At 40.7% G+C, this 19571-nt stretch overlaps 1 protein-coding gene across 1 annotated transcript in view; it reads right to left on the bottom strand.

The window, feature by feature from the left end:
• Positions 1-19571, bottom strand: part of PTPRN2 (protein tyrosine phosphatase receptor type N2) — a 1071863-nt gene that overhangs the window by 828949 nt on the left and 223343 nt on the right. Inside the window, exon 9 of the mRNA XM_075550901.1 lies at positions 15799-16172. Within this exon, the coding sequence (XP_075407016.1) occupies positions 15799-16172 (374 nt within the window). The remainder of the gene's footprint in view (positions 1-15798; positions 16173-19571) is intronic.

The raw sequence follows: 19571 nt of genomic DNA, 5'->3' as shown, positions 1-19571 counted from the left end.
AACTTGTAGATTGGACAAAAGATATGAGAACATACATACATCCTTTGATGTACACCAAGAAGCCCTGCCCCTAAAGAAGGGTTGTGAAGACGTCAATTCTTGGAGGTATGTAATCAGGGACACATGTGGGCCAACTTGCTTTTCCCTTCCTTCTCAGTGGATACCTTCGCCTCTAGGAAATTCAGATATACCATTTATATGTATATTCTGATCCCGTTTCATCTGGGACTCTCTCATTTAAAATACCCTGCTCTTCCTCTCAAGGTAGCCGCTAGGGGGTACAACTGGCTAATGTACTAAACCAAACGGTTGCTGGTTTGAATCCACCCAGAGAGATTTCAGAAGAGAAGTGATGATAAACTTCCAGAAAAATGGTTTTTGGAAATCCTATGACGCCCAGGCCCTCTCTGACACATGGGGTTGCTATGAAACACAGTCAACCTGGCAAATGGCTTGGATTTGGGTTTCTCCCTCTTGAAATCTTGGATACCACCAATTCTCACCCCTAAGCTTGCGTGGCTATCTTCTTCTAAAATCTCCACCACACTTGGATTCAGAAATAGTCAGCTTGCTATTTTTTAAAGTCTCCAACTATCCCTTATGAAAGTGAATTAGAATACTCATAGAAACCGCTCCATTATATTTTAATTCCATTTTAAACAAACTCTTTGAAGACCCTTGATATATTCTGCCTCCCTTCACAACTTCAGACTCATTGAAGTCATGAATCGTGGTTTATCCTCTTTTGGTGTATTTACCAAGCATGCTGAATGATGCTGGACACAAACCTACTCCCAATAGATGTTTTCTATCAGAGTCCAAAGGCTACATTTTCTAGGGCATTTTAAACCAAGGGGATAATTCCATACAATGGAAAATTTAGTGTTTTTTTTTTATCATGAATCTTAGTGCCAATTGCCAGCTTCATGTTTATCCACTGACCGGATTCCCCTTCACCTCACAATACAGAAACCTAAGATTACCATCTTTATCAATGTCATTTAAAATAGCCTTGAAAATAATGAGGGAGTTCACCAGCCCTTATGACACAGCCTGGACCGTGAAAACAGTCCTCTTGTCCAGCCAGCCGCCCGAATTGGTTGTAGTGCCAGGTAAGAGAGACAAGAGCCCCACAACGTTGGTGGTGCCAGGCACCAAGTGGGACAAATCAGATTGTGCTGATTGTACTTAGAATGAGCATGCAGTTATTTCTATTTTATTTTTTCAAATACATGGCCATCATCTGTCATTTCGTGGTCTGAACTTCCATAGAAAGCAGTTGGAGTTAATCTCAAAAATCAATGGCAGGATACAGCACATGCAATTTTATCTGTCCATCTGTGACAGCTGCCACCTCATTACCTGGATACCTAATATTGCCTTGGAAGAGAAGCAGACACGACCACTTTAGCAGGTGGGGTCAGCACTGGGAGTGGTTGAAAGGGCATCTCACTCCCTGTCTTGATGTCAAGCAGACAGAAAGGATTTTCAAAAGCTAAAGATGGTATCCTCTCTCTCTCTCATATATTTCAATTCTGGCACATAATGGCACGTTTCTGAACCGCTGTAACGAATCGTTCTGAACTGTTGTAGTTAATCATTTTGCTCTAGATTGTTCCTGGGAATCCACCAAATAGATAAAAATTCTAAAACGGTATGAACTGTTTACATTTGTGGAACATGTGCCTGGAACGAGGGGACAGTTGAAGAAACGATCGAACAAATAAATGTCTGTTGCACGATTAAGAGCTTTGGTGTAGCATCTTTAAAAACTAAAAATAAATAAGGCTAGTGAAAATAGCTCTTTCAAGGTAATTCCTTTTTAAAAAACAGTCTTATTGGCACTTTATCAACATATTGTACAATTCAGTAGTTCAATTGTGTTAAGAAGAGTTGTACAATAATTACCACAATCAATTTTAGATAATTTTCTCCTTCTTTGTACTCATTGCTATTCATGATTTTTTTTGTTTTTGGTTTTTTTTTAGCTCTTTTTAAAAAATTATATATATATATTTTAATTTAAAGAATCTATTTCAGCCTATAATACACACTTAAGATAGATACATATTTCAATAACTAAGTATTCTTTTTGCATAACATTGATTCTGAATATTGATAAAATATTTTAACAACTTGCTTTACATGTGACATTGATATATTGAAATATACATTTAATATAAACATGATTTTTTTAAATTGTGGCAAAAATATACAAAATTCTCCAATTCAACAACTTCTAAATGTATAAATCAGTGCCACTGATTATACTCTTCCAATGTGTAACCACCATTGATGTCCTTTTCCACACTATTCCACCACCTTTAACATAAACCCAATACCCCCTAAAGAAAAACTCTGCCTCCTTCACCCACGGTAACCACTGCTCACCTTTGGTTTCTTTCTTCTCCTTTTTTTTAAGTAGTTTTCTTGATATTATATTCACATATCATACACTTCCATAGTTAACTCACTTTTATAAGGAGTTGTATGTACATCATCAAAATCACTTGTAGTGTTCCCTTCTACCTCCCACATGCACGGTTTGCTCCCCAGCCCCACCTCTGTCCCTGATAAGCCACTGCATCGGTTATCGTCTCTATGCATTCACTCATTCTGTGCTTCACAAACTGGGAAACAACAGAAACAATAAAAAAGAAAATAATATAAAGATAAAAATAAAGGGTAAGAGAAAACACCACCTGCACTAGTTTAAAAGCCAGAGGAAATGTCTGTCATAGAACAAGCGAGAACTATTGGAGCCTAGAGAAAACTCAGGTTGGGTCAACAAAGAGGCCAACTGACCAAGTAGCATATTATACCATGGCTTTGACCCACTTAAATCAGGTTGACAAGCATCTCTGTCTGAAAGTAAAGCTGTTCAGCCCCTCACCAGTGGATAGAGGGGATCTGCCAGAGGCTTCACCTGACTAGAGACTCTGCAGATGGATTTTGGGCACCTACTGTCTTCCATAGCCTTCCACAGTTGGGTGTTCACAATTTAAGCTCTGATCCTTTTCCCTTTATTATATTTGGATTTTGTTATCATCATCTCTGGATCATGCAGGCTGGTGTGTTTCTTCAATGTGGACTTAGTTAATGCCTCACTTAGATGACTGCTTATTTGAAAATAAACCTTTAAGACCACAGACACTATTCCAATTGATAGCCTGGCACCATCTGCTTTCTTCATCACACTTTGCTGTAACACTTCAAGATAATTCTCATGAAGCCCAAGCGGAGCAAAGAAACCGTCTAGATGTTTGAAATTCTTGCTGAGACTCTGTTTTCAGCAGTGGAAGGCATTTTGAGTGAATTTTTAAAAAGTTTTTTGAAGTCCTATAGATTTGTATAGTATTCATGGGACACCTGTGTTCTGAGGGATACCGGAGGGATGTATCCGGTGTTGGGGTTGGCTGAATGAGAGCTGATTCTCACAGTGATAAAGACCTCTACCAAACAGCAAGAGGCACAAAACGTCATGGGATACTCCTGCCCCACCAAACCTCAGAGAAAGAAAATGTTGGTGGTGTTATGAAATAGTTAAGGATTCTCTGTATGAGGAGGAGTGAACACATCTTGAAAGTTTCTGTGTTCTGCTTAGGCTTCACACGAACTATCTCACATGATGCTCAGAACAGATCCAGAGGAAAGGTATTATTATTAAACTCATTTGGAAGAAATGATCAGAATTGACTCCATGGTAGCTGGTTAAAAACATAGAAAAAGAGAAATTAATTCATTGCCCAAGGTCATGCTGGTAGTCAAGTCCCAGAAGGAAAACTCAAACAAAATGTTATCATTAAGTGAAGACTGCAGGAGCCTGCAGGAAACCTAGGTAACCACGGCAGCATTCCATGTATTTCCACACAGCAAACCTCAACCTTGTGCACACCATGCTCTCGTCATGTCCAGCTTGGTAATCTTGCCACTGTCTCTTCCTTAGGGAGCAGATGATCGCAAGTTGAACTGATCTGGCCTTGGGCCCAGATGTCCCAGGCAATCAGACACTAATATCCAGGAGTGCTTGTTTCCAAGAGTCCATCAGTGGTGTGGCTGCAACTTTTCTTGCCTCATCTGGACATTTTCCCACTTACTTGAAAACACATTAAAAGGCAGGCAACCAAAGGATAGGCACACTGAGATACTGAAATCAGTCAATTTGGATGCAAGCTTTTTAAATTAGAAGATATTTAAAGCCAATGGATAAAATGAAGTTGCTTGGGGTTCATTGGTTATCCTAGTTATTCCTCTGCACCATTGTACCAAAGGGTCAAATTGATTCCATTTAAATAAATAATTGATTCTCTCTAAATCAATCTTCTGGGTTAGGTAGGCATTTGAAGCACTCTTCCCAATGTACATTGATGACCTATCAGGGATGGTGAATGATAGAGGACTGAAGAGCAATGGACCGCTAACCACATGGTCAGCAGTTCAAACCAACCAGCTTCTCTTAAGGAAAAAGATAGGGCTCTCTGTTTCCATAGTGATTTACATGATGGAATAAAAATTGACTCAGTGGCAGTGGGTTTTGTTTGTTTGTTTGTTTGTTTGTTTATTAAAGAGATGTAGAGTCCCTGGGTGCTACAACTAGTTATACACCCGACTATTAACCTAAAGATTGAGAGTTCAAACCAACCGAGAGGCACTTCCAAAAAAAAGTCCTGTGATCTGTTCCCAAAACATCACAGCCACCGGAGACCCTTAAAGCTCATTTCTTTTCCATGGCGACTGCTTTCCTTTTTATCATTATTCAACGACTACTCCTCTTGCCAGTTTTGAGTCAGTGTCAACTCCCTCCCATTCTCTGTCTGCAGAAATCTAGTCAAGGCCAGCACTTTCATAGCATGAGAGAAGGCACCTGGATGCCCACAGTGGATTCTACTGACTGCGGGTTTCCGAGTAAACCATCTGGGGTTTCTAACAGGCAGCACTACTCTTAGTCCACTTACTGATAACCGTGAATTCCTCACACTTAAAAAATTTTCATAGGTTAAAAAAGTGTCAATATTTAAACAACTGCTGTATTTTAGCATCAAATTATTTTTAACATCCAGGTTAGCCTCTATTTCTCACAAAGTTTTTAATTCTCCAAATTGGGGAAGATGGTGTTGTCAATAGCTTCATGAAAAACTAAGTACACATGTCTTTAGGACCACCTTCAAAACACAGAATAATGAGTTAAGGTGGGTTTCAAAGTCTAAACCAAATAAGGCGAGCAACTGTTTGGAGGTCATGACACAATGGTGAGTCCTTTACTACTTCTTTCCCGACATCGAGTTGATGTCAACTCACAGTGAGCCTTTGGGACCGAACAGAGCTGCCCCCGTGAGTTCCTGAGACTAAAGCTCCCTATGCGGGCAGTTGGTGCTTTCAAACTGCTGCCCTTGCTTTTCACGGTCCTGTGTGTAACCACTATGCCATGTGGCCTGAAGTACATGGATGTGGATTCTCCCCAGGCAGTTTGTCATCCCATGCTGAGCATCCAGTGCTGGTCACCCCACTTGCTCCAAGTGCTGAGTACAATGAAGCATGTCTTATAAATCTACTTTCATCCAAGTCATTGACAGCTGAAGGATAAATTCCCAAACCCAGAAATCGACTACCATCACGTTGACTCCTCATACTGTTTCTGAGCTTGCAAATCTTCATGGGAGCAGACAATCTCCTTTTTCTTCCTTGGGGGGCCTGGTGAGTTCAAACAGCTGACCTTGCAGTTAGTTTTCAGTTTGGGGGCTTTTTCAATACTTATACTGTGACTTCAATCTCCGTGCCACCAAAATACCTGCAGAGTTTTATAGGTGAGGGTGCCAAGGTCTAACAAGAAAGAAACAAACAAGCCATAACTAGAGCCTATGAGTTTGAGCTCAAAGACCAGTAAGTCAGTCATCTTCTCCCCAAAAGTACCAAATCAGCATTCACGAAATTGTAGACTGGGGGCCAGCCCCAAGCCCAACTACATGGACACCTGCCCCTCTCCCCAGAAGAATTTATTTCAGAGGACAGCACTGAATCTGCAGCTCCAGGACAGGGAGCTGATTAGAGCACATGGGAGCAAATGAAGGGGGAGAAAGAGAGAGTGGAGTACATCCTGGCCCACCAAGACTTGAGGATGATATTCCCGCTCAGAGAAGCCAATCCATAGAGAGGACCACATGTCTGGCCCCACTATGAGACACGACATCCCTCATGGACCCAAATACCTACAAGGGACAACACTGGAGACACAGTGTGGGAACTGCGCCCGATCTGATCCCATCACACCGAGGCAAAACACTAAGGGGGTTCAACAGAACAGCAAGGTAACAGAACAACGAAGTCCCCAGGGAATACCAAAAACAGACTTTGGGACCAGGGCGTGGTGCCCCAACAGACTCAACTGGAAAAGATTCCTAAAGGCCAACAAACAGCCCTTGGACTAACTATAAGCTTTTCTTTCTTGTTGTTTAAAAAAAATTTTTATTATTATCATTGGTTTGTTGTTGTTTTATTTTGTTGCTTGGTTTTGCTCTGTCTTGTTTTTGTGCATGTTATTATCTCTGCAGGTCTGTCTAAATAAGATAGGTTGGATGAACAATCTGGAGGAGAAAACTACAGAACCAATAGTTCCAGGGGGGCATGGGAGAGGGGGAGGGGTAGGGAAAGGTAGTGGTGTTAACAAACCCAGGGACAAGAGAACAACAAGTGATCCAAATTGGTGGTGAAGTGAGTGGAGGAGGCCTGGTAGGGCGTCATCAAGGGTGATGTAACCAAGAGGAATTATTGAAACCCAAATGAAGACTGAGCATGATCGTGGGACAAAAGAAAATTCAAAGGAAATAGAGGAAAGAGCTAGGAGGCGAAGAGCATTTATAGAGGTCTAAATAAAGGCATGTACATATGCAAATATATTTATATATGAGGATGGGGAAATAGATCTATGTGCATTTATTTCTAGGTTTAGTATTAAGGTAGCAGATGGACATTGGGCCTCCACTCAAGTACTCCCTCAATGCAAGAAGATTTTCTTTATTAAACTGGCATTCTATGATGCTCACCTTCCTGACACAATCGCTGAAGACAAAGTGGGTGAATAAACAAATGTAGTGAAGAAGCTGATGGTGCCCACTACCAAAAGATATAGCATCTGGGGTCTTAAAGGTTTGAAGGCAAACAAGTGACCATCTAACTGAGAAGCAACAAATCCCACATAGAAGAAGCATACCAGCATATGTGATCATGAGGTGTTGAAGGGATCAGGTACCAGGCATCATCAGAACAAAAAAAATCATATCATTGTGAATGAGGGGGAGTCCAGAGTGGAGGCCGAAAGCCCATCTGTAGGCAATTAGACATCCCTTTATGGAAGGGTTATGGGGAGGAGACGAGTTAGTCAGGGTGCAATGTAGCAATGATGAAACATACAACTTTCCTCTAGTTCTTAAATGCTTCCTCCGCACCCCACCCCACCCCACCCCACCTCACCCCACTCCACTATCATGATCCCAATTCTACCTTACAAAGCTGGCTAGACAAGAGGATGTACACTGGTACAGATAGGAACTAGAAACACAGAGAATTCAAGGCAGATCATCCTTTCAGGACCAGTGGCATGAGTGGTAATACTGGGAGGGTGGAGGGAGGGTGGGTTGGAAAGGGGAAACCGATTACTAGGCTCTACTTATAACCTCCCCCCTGGGGGATGGACAACAGAAAAGTGGGTAAAGGGAGAAGTCAGACAGTGCAAAACATGACAAAATAATAATTTATAAATTATCAAGGGTTCATGAGGGAGTGGGGAATGGGGAGGGAGGGGGAAAATGAGGGGCTGATGCCAGGAGCTTAAGTGGAGAGCAAATGTTTAGAAAATGATGAAGGCAATGGATGTACAAATGTGCTTTACACAGTTAATGTATGTAGGGATTGTGATGAGTTGTATGAGCCCTAATAAAATGATTTTTAAAAAAAGAAATTATAGACTGGGGGATTTATTTTCTTCCTTTTAAAATGTTTTTAATATATGTGTAACATGGCTTTTTTACTCAGTCCGGCTGTTTACTCCCACCTAAAATATTATTAAATGCTATGAGCCCATCTTGCTGAAAGTATTATTTGAAAACAAACAAGTAAACAGTTGAGATGGATAATGATGCAGCAAGCATGTCTCACATTCAGGGAAAGGTAATCATATTTTTGGAACAAAAAGAACACATCATCTGAGCCATGGTCTAAGAATAGGACTTAATGACTGAAATCTGCACTTAAACCAGATTGGCAAAAACTCAACACCAGACCAAACCCACTGCTATTGCTTCACCTCAGACCCTGAGCCACTGTATAGGACTGAAAAGAACTTCCCCTGTAGGTTTCTAAGACTGCAACTCTTCACGGGACGAGAGAGCTTCATCTTCCTCCTGAGAGCTTGTGGTTTTGAACTGCTGACCTTCTGAGTAGCAGCCCAAGGCATAACCCCCCTGCCAGAAGCCATCTACAATATAAAATCAAATCAGAGGCACTGCACACAAGACCATCTCATCTCCCTTGTTGGTCTTGATGATTTCATATTTATTACCCCCCATTGTCCTTATAATCTTCCTTGAGTTAGTTAGGGCAGCCTCGACTGCCCCTCCCTAATGACTTAGACCACTGGGGTTCCATGTGGACTGCAAAAGGTCTCAAAAAGCCTTCAGTGGTGAGATCAGGGTTAGACTGTCAGCCCCTGACCCTGATATCAGTCATCTTTCCCCCAAATCACGTACATGTCCAGGAAAGAGTGGTGAATCATTCCTGATAAAACAGATTTTTTACAATTTAGAATGAGTGTGGTATTACATAATATGGTGTCAATTTGGGACTTCAAAGGATTACGAATGAAGGGATGAAGTCTAGCCTGTCAATCATTGTATATGGGCTAATGTCAGACTTCTGGACTTGATCTGGACTAGGCTGCGATGTTCTCTCAATATTCAACCGCTCTTGTATATAAAACTCTTTCTTATACACATATGAGTATTTATGAATTTGTTTCTTTGGTCTACCTGTACTAACACAATGAGTGTCTGAAAGGGTAGCAACTTCCTTCCCTGAAGTCTTAAAAATAAACTGATTCTCAGCTATAGAACTCACAACTGTTCAGTACATTCTGATTCACAGAAACCTTATAGGACAAAATACAACAGCCCTGAAGGGTTTCCAAGGCTCTCCATCTTTCTAGAAACACACTGCCACATCTTTCTCCTAAGGAGCTGCTGGTGGATTTGAACCATTGGTCTTTGGGTTAGCAGCTGAGTACATAACCACAGCATCATCCAAATGCCTTTCTCAGCTGTCTAGCTGAGTTAAAGAGTAGATCGTGGGAGGAAGAAGGATGGGTGTTTGCTCAAGGGCCAAGGCCATAGGATAAGAATCTCCAGAGGCTGAAACTCAGGAAGCATTCGCCAAGGGCTTAGCACATGGGAAACTAGATTTTTTAACTTTCTCCCAGAACTCCGATGCCCCAGACTCTTTCATTTCCTCAGCGGCTGCACATCTCTCTGAATCACACATTCTGATCAAATTTCCATGAAATGGTTTCTCTGTCAGAGACGGGTACCGTAATAACACTTCTAAAGCCAGTCATGCACTAAATAAATACATGTTCATTAGGAAAGCACAGGACAATTTGCGAGTTAACTGATTAGCTTTTAAGAGGTAAAGAGTTATGTCATAGGAAAATATGGAAGGAAGAACACTTGCAATTAAGCCTGACTCATTTCAGAATATTGAGAGGAATCCTGGCAAGACTGTCTCCAAGCCATTGTTAGTATTCCCTCCAGTCAGCCACCTGTACCTCCGAGGACTCTGTGCTCAGTCACGTGGTGCAGCCTTCTTTTCCTAGGTGAAATTCATTATTCATTTTCTCTGCTAGGTGGAGTCATGTCCTCTTTGGTTACTGCTTACAGGCTGTTATTTATTCCCTAAACACTTACTGTGTTCCTGCATTGTTCAAAGGACATTGCATGCAATTATCTCAACACCCTATTTGCTGTTCCCAGCAACCATTTGAGGGGAGCACTATTGTTAGCCCTATTAGACCCAAGGCACCCTACACTGACCTTGGGAAAGATGGAATTTGTCCAAGTCATCTGCCTCGTGTGAGATTCATGCCTAGTAGTCTGGCCTCTGTGAAAGATCTTTGTCCTCCCATTGTGCTACCTTTAGGGACTCCGTAAATCACGCTACGTCTCAAGAGCACACATTTGCAAGGATGGACAGACCACAGGAATGCCAATGGCTTTATTTGAATGCCAGGAATTGAAGGCTCTTTTATTGAGGCAACTGACAAGATTTTAAATGATCTTCACATCTTATTTCTGAGCCCACCTGTCACCACACTACAGATTAGATCAGCCTTGACCTTGGTATAATATGGAAAAGACCTCTTCCAATAAAATTTGTTTTCCCTAACAAAATTAATTAATAACTTTACTTTCATTATCAGGCTTTGCCTTTTTCAGGATCCCAGGGTTTTTTTTTACTATTTAATCTGATGGACTAACTGAAAATGAGTCTTTTATAGGAATATATGTCAGTTAAGAGGAATTTTTTTTGTTAAATGAGAAATTTATGATTTTAGGAAAACAGATAATACTTTTTCTTTGCCAAATACCAGAAGAGAATAACACCAGGATCAAGTGTCCCTTGAGCATTTATTTGTTATGTTGAAGGAGAAGTTTGTTGTTGCTTTTATACTGAAAGGTAAATAGCCTCCTTTACTTCAAACTAAACTTCCATTCCGTGTTCTCTTCTTATCCATCTAACATTTAAAAATCTCTTTTGCAGGGACAGGGCTAACTGTCCTGCCCTTCATCCAGTCTCAAATAACCCATCTCATTGTAAAGAGGATAAAATATAAATGACAAGGATTAAACTAAATTCTGTCCATCAGAAAATGTAATAGAGAAAATGGTGCTTGGCAGAGCTAAACTATATTATTCTCCCAGCTAAATGTCAATGACAAGAACACATGTCAACAATGAGATAACAGGAAGTGATAGATCATATTCTTTGACCCTTATATGATATAGTCAAATACACAAAAGTCCTTTGTTGCCTAAAAGACTAGCAGATGATTCTTGTAAATTAACCGCTGACCTATTAAGATTTAAGCTTAGATTTTTATGAAATTGGTCCCAGGGAATTCCAAATTATTCATTAATATGACAGTAGGTGTCAAACTCACAATATCTTTGTAGCAGAGACAGGGCCACAGCCTACCGTGCGTTGTGCCTCCTAAAGAGTTCTCAGAATTCTTGACAGGGAGCTCTGCTACCTTCGCCATATAGGTTTCATTCCACTGAAGTGGCGAACGGAAAGGAAGGGAAATCCACCCAAATCAGTGTTGGTTGTGTTTTGTTTTCCTTAGTCCACTGCTCAGAGCAGGTAATTGTTCAAATCTCAAAGGCATGGCACAGCAATGCTCTATTGAAAATAAACTTGGAACACAAAGCACAAACCTATGCTAGCGACAGCTTCTTTTTCTACTTTAAAGCCCCCAAGAGCAATGGGGAGATGATTTGGTTTGATCTCTCTCCATCATGAAGTGCTGGGGTTGCAGCTGAGACAACTGCCAACAGGGACACTGTCATTTCACTCCCAAGATTGACCTGACGCAGAGACTGGAGAGCCCTGTTCTGAGAAGTCACTAGCCAAACTGCACAAGGCCTCCTTTGTTATCCGGGTTCACATCTAGATTCCCATGTTGAGTTGTCTTTAAAGGAGATCCAAAATCTTTCCCCCCAACATTCCTGGCGATGGTCCTCTCTTGTTCGGCGGGACCTGTGGTCCGGCCTATGCCGTCGGTAGCAACCTGGTCTGATTTGATGGATGAGTCGCTGGGTGCCAGTTTGCAGATGACGAGGGAACTGAAGTCCTGGTGTGTGGAAACAGGCTTTCCAAGCAGGGTGAAATGGCAATCTACCAGGAACTAGAAACTTTTCTCCAACATATCGTAATGATAATATTTTCTATTGGAAGGTAAAATCCACCACAGCAGATATGTTGAAATATATAATAAATTGTAATAACGGTTTGTTACTACAAATCAATCAAGTAGGTATCTTACTTTTGCTTTAATAGTTCACAAAAATATGCCCTCAGAAGGATGTATTATTTAAGATCTATCTGAGCTTCTCTATAAGACATGATACTAAGGATAGAAACTTCCTCTAGGAGTTTATGATTCTAAAGGAAAAGTACAATCACAGAGACAAATAAATGGGGCATATTATTGAAGCAAAGTGATAAGAAATAGGAAAACTTGGCTTAATATAAAAAGCTCTCTAGAGGAAACAGAGTCCATATTTTAGCATAAGCTTGAAGTGTCAGCTTCTTAGGACTTACTTAAAAACAACAGAAAAACAATCTATTGCTAAAAATATTCCACAATTTTAATTTAGCTTTGAAAGATGGTCTTTGATTTCTGTCCCCCCTAAAATATTCACTTCCCAATTGTGGTAAACATTTCCTTCTCACTAAGGCATATGATTATCATTAGTGTGGCAACAGCAAACATATGGAATAGATTGATTTTTTTGTTGAAAAACTTGAGCTCAGAAATTAAGGGTGTGTGGAATCAGGTAGAGTGATCACTTTGAACTTTACCTCAACTTCTCCCTCTCTTGCTTATAAATCATGACAATATGATCGATTTATACATGAAGAAATACCTTAATAAGTGTCTAAAAGGGTAAGTTATGCAGCATTGTACTGGGGTTCCAGTTTACTCATTTATGGGTTTATTCTAAATAAAACATGTTTAAACATGTTGATGCAGCAAATGGGCTGCAGACAAGTACTGTACTTTTTCCCCATAATACATTTGTCTTAATCTCATTGCTGACTCTGTTCATTTCAAGGCAGGGAAGTAAGCTCAGAAGTTTATGGTGATAGGTTTGTTTTTGTTTTGTTGGGTTTTTTTTTTAAATTCTAATGAGGTCATCACAATAGATTTTCTCAAAGGACATAAGGTGATCACAGGAACTTTGCAGGAAAAAGTTTGAAGAAAATTGAAAATGGTACAGGTGAGAACAAGAGCACGGAAATTGTGCTCAGGAATTGTGTTTCATCCCAACGATGTAAATGCTGATTCTTTGGGGGTAGCCAGGGCTACCTAATGTGAATTTCATTGGGAAAGTTTACTCCATCTACACGACAGTCTGATGGTGCTCCGTCAATCTGCTTTTGTGAACCCCCTACTCAAAAAGCGTTTAGAAGGCATGTGATTTGAGTCCTCAAAGAAGCCCCAGCTGCCACTTTTTTAAAATAAATCTTTTTATTGGGGCTCATACAACTCTTATCACAATCCATACATACATCAATTGAGCAAAGCAACCTTATACATTCGTTGCCCTCATCATTCTCAAAATTCGCCTTCCACTTGGGTTCCTGGAATCAGCTCGGTTTCCTTTTTTCCCCTCCCCCTCCCTCCATGCTCCTCCCTTCCCCTGCTCCCTTAATAGTTTATAAATAATTATTTTATCTTATCTTACACTGCCCGGCGTTTCCCCTCACCCACCTTCCCATTGCCCATCCCCCAGAGAGGAGGTTACACATAGATCCCCAAGACCGGTTCTCCCTTTCTACTCCCGGTGTCGCCACTCCCACCACTGGTGTTGAGGGGTTCATCTGTCCTAGATGATGTGGTGTAAACCAAGGAGCACAGAGCTCCTCGGGGAAGAAGAGACAGCTGAAACACCACCTCCGGGGGTGAGCAGACCGAGACGGAGGACGCATTGGGAAATAATCGTTTCACGTTCTGATCGTTTTGTTGAAAGGTTCCTATGATTTTGAAGCTATACTTTTAAAAACTTATCTCTGTAATATGACTCCAAAAGAAAGTGACATATATACACCCAGCTAGAAATGCTTTTCCCGCTGAAATACAGCTACTGGGACTTGAAGAAAATGCATTCATAAATATAAAATGTGGTAGTTGCATAACCTGGTGTCAGTTTGGGACTTGAGAGGATTAAGAGTGATGGGATGGAGTCTAGTCTGTCAATTGGGTCATAGGTAATGAGGCCTCTGTGTAGGCAGGGCCTTCCCCTGAGAATTCTGGCAACTCCTGTATTTTCCTCCTTGGAGGCAGGAGACACCTCCCTGCTCACTCCCTAGGAGACACTCTACTGATACAACACAAAATCAACTCCCTGTGAGACATCGCTGAAGAGACACCACATGGACCAGGAAAAGCCACCTAGAGACCCCTGCCAGCGCTGAGATGCTTACAACACCACTGGATCCAAAGACTTTCTACCCACTGGCCTGTGATCTTCCTGCATTCGGGGTCATTGTATGTGTTTCGTGAGTCTGAAGAGGACTTTATAGACTTGTATCAGACATATGGGCTAATACTGGACTTATGTATTTGATGTGGACTGGACTGGAATGCTTTCTTAATGTACATTTACCCTTTATATAAAACTCTTTTACACACATATGAGTTTGTATGGATTTGTTTCTCTTGTCTACCTGGACTAACACATAAAGCATAGCATCAAATACCAGCTTCTTAAGTGTAGGGAACTGTAAAAATATGGCCAGTACTTCTAACTTGTTGGATATGAAATTTGAATCCGTGTCCTTGTTACATTTCAATTAAAACATGGATGAAGAAAGAACACTTTGATGCCGTGTGTCATCGTTTTCCCCCTGCAAAGTGTGACTCATATCCTGATATTGCTCTCTTATGATGTAAACATCTGAAGATTTGGGGTTTGAACAGGTCATGAAACTATCAAATAACATGGATTACTGGAGCATCACATACTAGAACCACAGTCCATCCCACTGCAGCCAGCAGTATCTTCAGGACCTTGCCATCCCACATAAAGGTGGTGGCTACTTCCAACTGGTGTTGGAAAAGCTGGTAACAGCCATCTTTTAAGGTACAACTATTATCCTCCTCCCATCTGGAGGAATTAAAAATGATCAAAATCAGAAGACATTGGGAAAACTTCATTTAATAGCATAATTAATAGATCAAGTAAACATTAGCATCCACAACCCTGAGACCAACTATTCTGAAAAGCAGCATAATCGAAGGTCCTAGATAGAGTAGGCTATCTTATTGATCTGATAGAGACAGAACTCTAAAACCTATGGCCCTTAGTCTGGGCCTGACTTCACGCCAGTATTAGAATAATTCATCTTTCGGGATCAAAGGGCAGCATTTATGCAAGGACAAAGTTCAGAGTTCTAGGGAAGAAGGAGGGAACAAAACAGGAAATATAAGAAAATCGAGGGATATAAGGTGCCAAGTGATAGCACACAGAGGGGATTGCAGTGGATGAGTTGAAATAGCATGCGTATGACCTGTTGAATATGAAATGAGCTTTGTAAATCACCTGATTCACAATAAAATGATTTAAAAAAAGAGGACTACTTTTCAATGCACCTTGAGGTAAAGAGATTAGAAAGCACCAAAGAACCCCAGGGAGCCTTTTATTATGATGATTTACATCCTTTAGAGAAGGACTCTTAAACCCAGGTTTCCAGTTAAAAACACTAGATCAAAGGGGTCGGCTGAGTTGCTGGCCTCCACCCACCCCAAATCAATGCAGGGTCCACTACTGTCCATTTTCCTTTCTTCAGTCACCAACCTGCCACCCTCATCATGTCACAAGTTCAATTCCTTGTGACCTCAGATAGCTCAGAAGAGAACTGTGCTTCACCGGGTTCCAATGACTGAGTTTTCATAACTAAGTGCCCCCTCCAGCGTGCCAGTATCACAATGTACCAAAAGAACAAAAAGGAAAAACCTAGCTTCCAACTTACTCAGTTTCTGTCACAATGTAGCCGTATTCCTCTTCATCAGAAGACTTGACTTCTAATTGCAGGCCTGTGCTTGGGTGCCGTTCAGATCCAGCTTGAAGGCTTTCATCTTGCTTCAAAGCCCCTGGAATCCAGTTTTGATAATCCCCAAGGCCATCCACACTGGGCTCAGAATTAGGCTTCTTATCAAATAGCTCTTTGAAGTAAGTCTCACTCTTGACATTTTCAACCCCAACGCTCTCTTCTTCTGAAGACTCGGGGTCCTTGGATTTCTTGACATCCGTTTTCAAAGATGTGGCAAGAGAGAGAGCTGCAGGCAAGTGTTGGGGTGTGGGCTCCTTCCCGGGGTCCTCGAGTTGGACATTTAAGTGTTTGACCTAGCATAAAGAAGAATTTCAGTCAGAGGATGCCTAGAAAGAAAGGCCTGCATCCCCAGCCCTAGTCAGTCCTGGGGCTTTGGGGCTCGGCTCAAGGGGAGTCCCTCTGGGACATAGGGGTGCAGTGAATGGTGTGACCCTTTGCTGGGCATGCCTACACAGTAGGGTATGCTGGGCCCCTCTAGGGTTTCCCGTATGGGCTCCAATAAATGTCTTCCCTTTTGCTTAAAAAGAAAAGAAAGGGCTGTTGACATGCATGAAGCCAAGGAGTATTTGGGATAAAAATAATCCATATGAGACAATAACAGGTGACTTAAAAGTGGTAACAATTAATGACAGTGCAGTGTTTTCAGTCCAATTTTTGAAGCATACCTAAATGAGAAATAGTCAACAAAATTACAAAATGTTAGATGTACTTAGCTGTATACTATATGTTATTATAACCTTAATGTGTCACTATAACTTAAATAGTTCACACATTCTCTCCAATGGAATTCTCTCTCTCTCTTCTTCTCTATACATGCACGCATGCACACACACACACACACACACACACAAACACTCCTTTTCTAAAGAATGATTTTTAAGTCAATATAGGTTCGTTGCCAACTCTATTTTGGAGAACTGATCTGAGACTGCATCCTTCTAGAAATAATAATAACCTAATAAGACTAAATGAACTCTTCCAATGCACAAATGGTATAACAGAAGTTCAGAGAAAAAGAGGTATACCACCAAGAAGCCTGATTGAAGTGACTGCAACAATGGACTAAAATGTAACAGCAATTGTGAGATGGAAACCAGGCTTTGTTTCCTTCTGTTGTGCATAAGGTTGCTATTCATCTGAGCCCACTCAACAGCCTCTAACAGCAACAAGGTACAAAGGTAGAATACTAAATAACTGAATTTAAAGATGATCCTCTAAGTTAGGAACTGTCATACACCCATTTTACAGAAAACAGGAAAAAAAGGTTAACCCACTTGTGAAAACATCACACGGATGTGTGATTGCTGCCATGACATAGAACATGTTTGGTCAAATCTTGCAATGAGCACATTCCATCTCATACCTGTTTTCTGGAAAAGAGGATTCTCAGAACCATCCCATTGGTCTTTAAAATCAAAACAACCAAACCAAAAAAACCCAGATCTACATTTCACTGATTTTCCTCTCACTTTCTTTTTCATATTATCTTTTTTATTTGTTCTCTGATCTTTGTTCCTTCCTTCCTTCTGGAAGCTTTGGTGTTAATTTGCTCTTCATTTTCTAGCCCCCCAAGTTATAGGGTAAAGTTATTGATCTGAGATCTTTCGTCTTTTAGAATATAGATGTTCACCATTATAAATACTACTCCCAGCCTGCATTGGTTTCACCGCATTCCTTAAGTTCTGCTACATTGTCTGTGCATTTTCATTTGGCTCTACTGTGTTTCTGATGCCTCTCTCAATTTCTCCATGGACTCACTGGTTGTTCAAAAGCCTGGCTTTTAATGTCCACATGTTTATATATCTTCCAACGTTCCTTCTGTTACTAATTGCTAGTTTCATTCCATCTTGGCCAGAGAAGATGCTTTGTAAAATTTAATTTTTAGGGAATTTAGTGAGTTATTTTGTTATCTAGGCTATGTTCTTTCCTGGACAATGATCCACACTCGGTGGATGAGAAGGTGTACTGCTGGGCATGGGCTTCTATATATGTCGGTTAGGTTTAGTTGTTCTCTAGTGTTGCTCAATTTTTCTGTTTCCTTTTTATCTTCTCAGCAAATTTCCGACAGTTATTAAAAGTGCCACGGTGATGTCTCCACATATTATTGCAGAACTACCCTTGATTCCTTTCAATTCTGGTAGGGCAGATTCCTATATGAGGGTAAGTAAAAATATTGCTACAAAATGATAGAAGCATTAAACAGAAATATCAAAATGTGAAACCACTTTTTCTTGATAGATCCTTCATCTAGGTCTACATATTCCTGAAGCCAGTGTTTCCCCCTCCCGAATCATTTCCAGAAGAATTCTGCACTCTTTAAAATAGTAGGTTTGCCATCCTCAAGGATAGGTTTTTGAAAACAAAAATAAGTCTATGGGAGCAAAGATCAGGGCTAACAAGTTTTCACATTCAACACTTTTATTTCCATATCCTCTAACCCACTGATTCTTTCTTCAGAAATATCAAATCTGCTGTTGAACCCGTCGAGAAATTATTTAAGTATTGTATTTTCAGTGTGAGTATTTGTTCCATTCATAGCTCTTTATTGGTATCTTTGATAAAGCGATGGTGATTCTCTTAGCTGCTAACCAAAAGGAAGTTTGAATCCATCCAAGGGTTCCCAGGGAGAAAGACCTATTGCTCTACTTTCCATAAAAAGGAGAGCTAAGAGAACCTTGGGAGGGCAAATTCCACTGCTATAGAGAGTTGCTATGAACCTAAACTTATTTGGTTGCAACTATCAACAATAATATCTCTTTATATATAGTCTCATTTTGTTCATGTATTGCATTCCTGATTTCTTAATTCTTTGTCCACATTTTCCTTTAGTTCTTTGAACATGTTTACTACTGAAGCCTACCTTTGAATCTGCTCAATAGATGACGTACCACAGAAATAGTTTCTCTGACTTCATTTTGTTCCTTCATTGATTTGTATGCCTTGTGACCTTTCAAAACTGAGACATTAGAATACAACAATGTGCTAGTGAGTCTGTGTGTGGCCTTCTCAATTCACCCAAACACACAAGCCTCTCACAAGTTGTCAGTTCTGTTAGACATTCTCAGGTGGGCACCGTCTTTGTTCACTACACCCTTCCGCACTCTGTGAGAGCTCTGATTCAGGCCAAGCCTCGTTCTGCACACAGATGTCAAGTTAGACTGGAACAGATACACCACATTAGAACCATTTACAATAGAACTCTGCTCTAATCCCCCTGGCTTACCACTATTCTAGCCACGTGGCAGCTATACCAGCAGTGGGGAGAATGGCAGCAACCGAAAACTAAGTTTCCAACAGTTTAAAACCAGCCTTTCCTTGTTTCCGATGGTGGCTGGTTGTTGCAATTCCTCCACTTACTTTTGCAAAGTTACTGTTGAGTTGAGACGACAGATGCACAGTTGCTTTTCATGGTGTCCATGTGGGAGTGTGAGGCTATCAGCATTACTCATACCCAGCTTTACAGAAGTTCATCGAACCAATTGGATGGACAAAGCAATAATATTTTCTTCTAGTACTTGCTACCAGTTATTGAACCAGAAGTCATCTAAGATATGTGACCAAAAATGTCACTACACAATTTATTCTCTATTTTATTATAAAAAGAGCTTTATAAACACAAAAATATGGTCAAATCTTGTTGTGAATTGATTGTCTGCATCTTTAAGTGTTTGTTGTGAATTGATTTTCTACAT

Source organism: Tenrec ecaudatus, chromosome 5 (assembly GCF_050624435.1).
Source record: "Tenrec ecaudatus isolate mTenEca1 chromosome 5, mTenEca1.hap1, whole genome shotgun sequence".
Taxonomy (NCBI): domain Eukaryota; kingdom Metazoa; phylum Chordata; class Mammalia; order Afrosoricida; family Tenrecidae; genus Tenrec; species Tenrec ecaudatus.
Note: the sequence above shows the minus strand (reverse complement) of the source record. Positions and strands in the feature narration are given on the sequence as shown.